The sequence below is a fragment of the Oryx dammah genome, unplaced genomic scaffold, assembly GCF_014754425.2.
Source record: "Oryx dammah isolate SB20612 unplaced genomic scaffold, SCBI_Odam_1.1 HiC_scaffold_17, whole genome shotgun sequence".
NCBI classification, from domain to species: Eukaryota; Metazoa; Chordata; class Mammalia; order Artiodactyla; family Bovidae; genus Oryx; species Oryx dammah.
This window is the reverse complement of record NW_024070201.1, coordinates 75,840,029-75,849,185: the sequence shown is the minus strand read 5'-3', so window position 1 is coordinate 75,849,185 and position 9,157 is coordinate 75,840,029. Positions and strand designations below refer to the sequence as shown.

The window sequence follows — 9,157 nt, the reverse complement described above, 5'->3', positions numbered from 1 at the left end:
AGCCCCACACAGCCTCCTTTCCAGTTTTTCAGGGGTGAATTTTTCTATCACCTAATCTGGTGCTCTCTAACTCTTTCAGGATGATTATGACAACTGTCACATCGAACTACAGAATAGTTTCCATTGTAAAGGATTTTAAAATGTTCTTCATTCAGAAAAATAAGGACTAAATTCTTTCTCATTGCATAGCAATTAGTACTCTCAAATTTTTTGTTTTTGGTTTAGGAATATTAGGGATTATATCCTTCTTTCTTCTCCTAAATCCATATGTATAAAATATCAGTTTACAACATAGTTTGTAGATTACAACCTGCTTATTAATATAGTTGAGCACACACTCTGGGCAGTCCCCTGAGAATGAAGAGTCTCTCGGTTTTACTGCATATGATCCTTACAGGTGAGGGGCCATGCTCTGTTCTTGGATGAATTTTACTATCATTCCAAATTTACTCCATGGTCTTACCTACTCTTTTAGATATGAGTTAAGGCAGTATTCTTCAATCTTTTTTTTTTTCACTATTGACTCGAAAAGGTGCTTTATGGCTTTTGTAGATATTGTATTCCCTTAGTAACCTTCCCCTCTAAAGTAATCATACAATAAATGTACTACCTATTCATGTGCTTTATTTACATCTATGCATTATATATATATATATATATAGTAAGAAATGATCATCCCCTAAGAAACTATTGTTTTCTCATTGATAAAAGATATTATCTCCATTTCAAACACGTTTTAAAATAATCTACTTTTAAAACGTGATAGCATGTGTGATTATATTTCTATCAAAGTGAAATTCTAGGTGGGATTTACACAACTACACAAATATGTATCTAATTCTTCTCTCCTGTATCACACTCTTATAAAATGCCTTTTTTTAATTTTAACCATTACTAACAAAATTATACTTTTCATTTATTTGTTTACTTGCTTATTATCCATCTATTGCCCCTCTGGAATTTTGCTTCCACATAAACACAGGCTTTATTTGTATTACTCAACAGTGTATACCGAGCTGCCATAACTCTCTGGCACATTGTATTCACTGAACATTACTTTTTCCATTAATTAAAGAAGTCAAATTTTCCTAAAGCCCCTTTTTTTTAATCAGAAATACATGTTAACACCATGAAACCCTCTTTTTCAATAATAAATGTTAGCACTATGGTATAATAATGGAAGCATTCCAACAGAAACAGCCCCTATTCAGCTCTTCAAGGTTCTACCTCAGGCCCAAACCAAGCATCAATTTCCTCAGTGATTGAGTTGCTCTACTTTCTTCTAAACATCTTTTACCCACGTGTCACTTCCTGTGAAATATGAAAACTGAATTTTATTTCTTGATCCAATTACATCCCTCTTTTCATAAAACCCCTGAAGGGAAACATAGTTGCAGAAAAGACATCATCAGATGGTTTTATTTCACAGAAGATTACCCTAAAATGTGCAAATAACTTAGGAAATGGAGTTCAACAGAGAGATGAAGAGAAGAAAGCCCAACCATCCCCAAAAATAAATAAATAAGGGAAGAATACCTCAAAGACAAACTTCACAGTGTGACCACCGGGGTAGATTAGTACCGTGGTATCCCCACTTTCTGAGAGTTCACCCTAGCCACATGGCTTTTATGAAGGCCTACGTTAGTACTTATTTTCGATTAAAAAAAAAAAATCCAAAGGGGATTTTTCCTTTTACTTAAAATCGTATTAGTATTGAAAGTGAAAGTGAAGTCACTCAGTCGTGTACGACTCTTTGCAACTCCATGGACTGTAGCCCACCAGGCTCCTCCGTCCATGGGATTCTCCAGGCAAGAATACTGGAGTGGGTTGCCATTTCCTTCTCCAGGGGATGTTCCTGACCCAGGGATTGAACCCAGGTCTCCCACATTAGAGGCAGATGCTTTTCCATTTCCTAATAGAAGAACAGTTAATTTGCCACGTTGTGTTAGATGCAATTGCTGAGCAAAGTGATTCAGTTATATAAATAAATATATATGTACACTTTTTCAGATTCCTTTCCATCACAGGCAAACTTTGCCATAGTAATGTTTGTCTTTTGTAATAGTGAAGTGGCATAACTTGAACTTTCATGAAACGAATAAGCTTTTACTGGTAAAATACATTGCTACATGTGAGACAAGTCTGCAACGTATTTGACACCATCTTCTTTTTTTATATTATTTTTACATTAATTTATTTATTTTAATTAGATACTAATTACTTTACAATATTGTAGTGGTTTTTGCCATACATTGACATGAATCAGCCATGGGTGTACATGGGTTCTGCATCCTGACCCTCCCTCCCACCTCCATCCCCATCCCATCGCTCAGGGTCATCCCAGTGCACCAGCCCTGAGCACCCTGTCTCATGAATCAACCTGGACTGGCGATCTGTTTCACGTATGATAATATACATGTTTCAAGGCTATTTTCTCAAAACTTCCCACTCTCGCCTTCTCCCACAGAGTCCCAAAGACTGTTCTGTTCATCTGTGTCTTTTAGTGTCTCACATATAGGGTCACTGTTACCATCTTTCTAAATTCCATATAGATGTGTCAGTATACTGTATTGGTGTTTCTCTTTCTGGCTTACTTCACTCTGTATAATAGGCTCCAGGTTCATCCACCTCATTAAAGCTTATTCAAATGCATTTTTTTAATGGCTGAGCAATATTCCATTGTGTATATGTACCACAGCTTTCTTATCCATTCGTCTGATGATGGACGTCTAGGTTGATTCCATATTGTAAACAGTGCTGGAATGAACATTGGGATACATGTATCTCTTTCAATTCTGGTTTCCTCCGTTTGTATGCCCAACAGTGGGATTGCTGAGTCATAAAGCAGTTCTATTTCCAGTTTTTTAAGGAATCTCCACACTGTTCTCCATAGTGTCTGTACTAGTTTGCATTTCCACCAACAGTGTAAGAGGGCTCCCTTTTCTCCACACCCTCTCCAGCATTTATCGCTTATAGACTTTTGGATCACAGCCATTCTGACTGGTGTGAAATGGTACTTCATTGTGGTTTCGATTTGCTTTTCTTTGATAATGAGTAATGTTGAGCATCTTTTCATGTGTTTGTTAGTCATCTGTGTGTCTTCTTTGGAGAAATATCTGTTTAGTTCTTTGGCCCATTTTTTTATTGGGTCATGTATTTTTCTGGAATTGAGCTGCAGGAGTTGCTTGTATATTTTTGAGATTAATTCTTTGTCAGTTGCTTCGTTTGCTATTATTTTCTCCCATTCTGAAGGCTTTTCACCTTGCTTATATTTTCCTTCATTGTGCAAAAAATTTTAAGTTTAATTAGATCTCACTTGTTTATTTTTGCTTTTACTTCCATTACTCTGGGAGGTGGGTCATAGAGGATCCTGCTGTGATTTATGTCAGAGAGTTTTGCCTATGTTTTCCTCTAGGAGTTTTATAGTTTCTGCTCTTACATTTAGATCTTTAACCCCTTTTGAGTTTATTTTTGTGTATTTGACACCATCTTCTTAAAGGACAAAGTAGACCATTAAGACTGCAGATAAATTTATTCTCCTGGTGTGCTGCAATCCATGGGGTCGTACAGTCAGGCACAGCTGAGCGACTGAACTGAACTAAACTGATATATCTAAACACACCACAGACAACCCTGTCTCATTTGAAAGAAGTAAAGTAATTAGATTCCAATTAAAATAAATAAACAAATTTATATTTTAAAAAAGCAAGACTGGGTTTTAAAGACCTGGATTGGAAGCTTGTAGCTGAAACTTCTGAAAGGACGATACGTTCCAGTGTAATAGTTCCTGACACACTCACAGGGGAAGGGCGTGTGAGGTGAGACAAGTACATGAGTGAACCTCTCTTGGCTTCAATCTGCTTCTCTGTAAAATGGGGGGAATAGGGCTTCTCAGGTGACTCAGTGGTGAAGAATTGGCTTGTCGATGCAGGAGACGCAGGTTCAATCTTGGGTCAGGAAGATCCCTCGGAGAAGGGAATGGCTACCCACTCCAGGATTCTTGCCTGGGAAACCCCATGGACAGAGAAGCCTGCTGGGCTATAGTCCATGAGGTTGCAAAAGAGCTGGACATGATTTAACAACTAAACAACAGCAACAAAATGGGTTTAATGATAATGGAACCACCAGCTTACCACATGACTAAATCAACTGAAACACAGATGCTTGACAGATAATATTTTAAAAAGGTTCAAGTAATGTAAATGTATGTATCAGATGTATAGATGTAGAGCTTTGGGATCTACCCATATGATTTTCTACTGAAATTTAATCAAAGATGTTTACCCTTCTAGTTTCAAATGGCTCCTGAAGCCTTGAGACATAAAAAGAGACATTTCCTTCATGTTCAAGAAAAGCTATGAGTCATGAAGATACTTTTATAAAATAAGAGCAAATAATCATTTCACAATTTCTGGCTTAATTTTTGTGCCGAAAAAAGGAATAGTTTGTGACTTATTATTATCTCTTTTCCTAGGTGTTTCCTCTTGTTGATTTTGGAAAATTAATAGAAAATTGAGCACTGATTCTTAAACTCCCCCAACTCTCCCTGCCATGCATCTATCTAAGTATATCTATTCCTTACTGGCTGTACCACAGGATATGCAAAAACAAGATTTCTGACATGAAGGTCATATGAAAAAATCAATTTCATCCAAGTAACTTATCTAAATAATGTTTAAAAATTAATAAGACGACACTGGAAAAAATATACTCTACAATAAATAAACTAGGGGTTTATTGTTGATATTCTTCCCATTGGCTATTCTGAAACTGTGAGCATGAATATAGAAGTCTTGGCAAAGTATTTTAAAAAGTTGTCCAAAGGCCTATTTTCTAGGCTATTTTTGTCAATAGTCTGCAAAATTTGCTACTTTACTTTCACAATTTACAGCATGTGTAATCCTCCCTATATATGTATATGAATCATCACTTTCTTGGTATCATGAATAGCCTAAGTTACTGTCTTCTTCATCAGACGCCTCATGGCATTTTTCACCTCTGTGTTTCTCACTGTGTAAATAATAGGATTCAACATGGGAGTGAGGATTGCAAAGAACATAGCCACCAACTTGTCCACAGGATAAGTGGCCACAGGACGCATGTAGGTGAACACACAAGGCAGAAAAAAGAGCACCACTACTGTAAAGTGGGCGCCACATGTAGAGAGGGCTCTGCGTCGTCCTTCAGAGCCGTGGGATTTCAGGGAACTCAAGATAACTATATAGGAGATGAGCAGCATGGAAAAAATGAGCAAGCACATGCCTCCACTGTTGGCTGCCACCACCATCCCCAGCCTGAAGGTGTCGCTGCAGGCAAGTTCCAACAGTGAGAAGAAATCACACATGAAGTGGTCAATGACATTGGGACCACAGAAGGTCAAGTCCATGGTGAAAAGAATCTGCAGGGTGGCATGCAGAATCCCCCCGATCCAGGCCACCACCACCAGGAGCTGGCAGAGCCCCTGTCGCATGATGGTCGTGTAGTGCAGAGGCTTGCAGATGGCCACGTAGCGGTCATAGGCCATGGCGATGAGGACGATGATCTCTGATGCTGCCAGGAAGTGCTCCAAAAAGATCTGAGTCAGGCAGCCTCCCCAGGAGATGGTTGTCCTCTGGAACAGCAGGTCAATGATCAATTTAGGTGTGGTGACTGAGGTGAAGGAGGCATCTATTAAAGCCAAGTAAGTGAGAAAGAAGTACATGGGAGCAGAAAGTGTAGGGCTGAGGGAGACGGTGATGACAATGAGCAGATTGGACAGAACAGTGCATAAAAAAATTAACAGAAAGACAATGAAGAGTATTTTCTGCACGTGTGGATTCTGTGTGAGTCCCAGGAGAACAAATTCCGTCACATTGTTGGAAGGGCTGAAGACACCCATTCAGCAAGTAACAGCTTCCTGGGGCCTGACTCACCTACAAAGGGACAAAGAATGACACTCATTGATCACCAAAGAACTGTGGTCTGACTCACAACAAAATAGTGCCATCACTCTAACTATAGAGTATGCCCTTGATGCTTTGTCCCAGTGCTTGTTTCAGTTTTTTCTTATTTCCTCCATAAAGCTGTCCATCTCTTCAGGTACCTAGCACCAGTCACCTGTAAACCATCCGTAGGGCAAATTTGATGTGTAATTTACTGAGAAAACACCGGACTGTCTACTTGAGATCTGAATTCTCCTTCTTGTTCTGACCCCACTGGACTTGGCTGCATCATCTCTGTTCTTCAGGCCCTTCACTGTGTCTGTGAGGTTACAAATCACAATTCTCAGATGTACTTTATAGGCTAAAAGCTGCTGTACACAGGTAAGAGTTAGTCCCTTTTCCATGATGGAATTTCAGTTTGGCATCTCGACTCCTAACTTTGGAAAGAAAAAACATGATCAAGAAATATCAGCTAAACAGGGAGTTCAGGGAAATATATATAAGTCCTTGGTGAAACAGCCTTTCTGGTGCCTATCAGAACCCATAACTATTCAGTTGCCTTTCCTTACTGTCCCACTAGAGTGCAGGGAGTAATGTCTGCAGCACCTGAAACCTATCAGGTGATGAGTAATTGTTTGGTATTAAATTGTCATTCTTCAAAAGTAAACATATGCTTGTTTCTCCAAAGCATAAACTCAGCAGAAATTCAAATGCCCTTGTCCTCCAGCTCTGTTGATCTATAACCTCTCTACTGTATGAGAAATTTGAAGGGAAGCTGCACTCCAGCTTAAGAGTTTCTGAACACTCTCCAGAGTAAGCATGAAAATATTTAAATGTCTCTAGAAAAGTGCATGTTATGGATCATTTTACTTTAAAGATAATTTGTGTATATGTTAATTATTTTATTTTTCAAAATTCTGCTCCACATATAATTTAATATACATATTCTGTATTTCATTGCTTCAGTGTGTGTGTGTGTGTGTGTGTGTGTGTGTTAGTTGTTCAGGTGTGGCTGACTCTTTGCAACCCCATGGACTGTAGCCTGCCAGACCTCAGGCTCCTCTGTCCATGATATTCTCCAGGCAAGAATACTGAAGTGAGTTGCCATACCCTTCTCCAGGGGATCTTCCCACACCAGGGATTGAACCCAGGTCTCCCACATTGCGAGCAGATTCTTTACCATCTGAGCCACCAGAGAAACCCATACCTTCAGTAGTTTTGAATTAAAAAAAAAAATTCATATAGGTGTTCAACACACAAAGATCTTTCAAGCAAAGGAAATACTTTCAAGTTCTGTAAATAAAAATTTCATGTGAAGAACAGAAATAATTTGCTAGAGAGACAGGTAATGCACTATACATATAAGTGTATACGCACCAACTACCACAAACACATATAAAGTCGCTACTTGCTATTTAATCCTGCAAGTTCACTCAGTCAATGAATGTTTACTGGACACTTACTATGTATATTAATGCATGCTTATATACAGAGTCATGAATGGTGCTGCTCTTAAATGCCCTTAGTGCCTGACCTACCATTACCAAACAGCAGCGGCTGACCCACCCACAGGAGGAACGACCCTCCCAGTCCTTTACGTTTCACTACATGCATTCTCACGCCTTCTGCTACCATCTTCCACCAGCATCCATCATTCCTGGTCACAAAATAGTGCATGACTAATACAACAAGAAATTTGCAGTTTAAATTTGCCAAGGAGAAGAGAAAGAGATGCAATTACATATATTCCATAAAGCATATCTTTGCAAAGATAAATGAATGAAAAACTTTATTTTTAATTATCTAGGATGAAACATGCATATGTGGAAACAAAGCACACCGCTGTCACAGCATCTCCTCATTCTTTAGCAGGATCCCGCAGCAGATAAACAAGAGGATAGTGTAAATAAAGTAAGAATTAAACACAGTGTATGAAAGCGTTTTAGAAACAACTATGAAGAAATATAAATTACTTTTTTTTCATTTTTTTCTTTGGCTCTGCGACACTTCTTTTAGGAATAAACCCTAATGTAAAATATTTTTAAAAGAGAAAAATCACTATGTACAAATTTGTCCAATACTATTAACAAGAGCTGTGGAAGATTTAGAAACAACATGGAATGTTCAACACTGGAGAATAAGATATTAAAATTCCTTTTAATTGTGCATCTCTTTGAATAATATATACTTTTTAAGAGTGATACTTTTAAAAATTGTGCAATGTCATAAAAAAAATCTGAAGTTGTAATATTAAGTGAGGGAAATTTTGAATGCATTATTTGATTTGCAAATTTATTCTAACTTCTGTAATTGCAACTAATTATATTATTAATTTAACTAATTTTAAATATATGAAAGGAGAAAGTGAAAGTGTTAGTCACTCCATTATGTCCAACTCTTTGCGACCCCATGGATTCTAGCCTTCCAGGCTCTTCTGTCCATGGAATTCTCCAGGCAAGAATACTGGAGTGGATAGCCATTCCCTTCTGCAGGGGAAGATCCCGACTCAGGGGTCGCATTCGCCTCTTCTCCATTGGCAGGCAGATTCTTTACCATCTGAGCCACCAGGAAGCCCATTTAAGTATATATCAATAAGAAATAAACGACCCCAAAATATTCTTAGGTTTAAAGTGGCAGTACTATAGCTGAGTCTACCTTTCTTGTTATTTTGTATGCTGAAGAAGGGATTTAAATCTAAGGTAAGCTTGGATGGGGGTTGAGTGTATGATTTGTAATATGTATTTTAACCTGAGAATGTATGATTATATGAGTTCTAAAACAATAGTCTCACCTATGAAAGTGTCTGACATATCTCCACGGCTAGGCCCTGGGCAGCTGTTAGTTGATCAGGAAAGAAGTAAAAGCCATAAGATAAAAATGTCAACTAACTCAGCTGCAGTAAGTGTCTCTTGATTTATAAATCGTAACTTTGTAGAAGCCTTAAAAGCACTACCATATAGCCTATTTGTTGGCAAAATCTATGAAATTTCTTTGCTGTGACTAATTGGAACTCATGGGTATTTCCCTATCATTAACAGGTCTTGCCAACAAACCAATTATTTCAAATAAGGTGACAACATCAGAGAAGAACTTTTACAGTGTTCCTCTCTAATTCTAGACTTCATCCATAAGTCTACATGAAAACAAAGCATCATCTCAAAAGAGAAAAAGTTGACCACTTGTCAACTTGGATTGTGTGTGTGTGTGTGTGTGTGTGTGTGTGTGTGTGTGTGTGT

The 9,157-nt window shown here is 38.1% G+C and overlaps 1 protein-coding gene across 1 annotated transcript; it reads right to left on the bottom strand.

Annotated features, from left to right (window-relative positions):
- Positions 1–4,951: 4,951 nt before the first annotated feature.
- On the bottom strand, positions 4,952–5,878 carry LOC120876988 (olfactory receptor 140-like). Its single transcript, XM_040259298.1, has one exon. The coding sequence runs from the start codon at positions 5,876–5,878 to the stop codon at positions 4,952–4,954; it is 927 nt and encodes a 308-aa protein (XP_040115232.1).
- Between the last annotated feature and the right edge of the window lie 3,279 nt (positions 5,879–9,157).

What these genes read in the sequence shown, in the direction of transcription:
- LOC120876988 (XM_040259298.1), bottom strand. Translation starts at nt 5,878, where the DNA reads ATGGGTGTCTTCAGCCCTTCCAACAATGTGACGGAATTTGTTCTCCTG.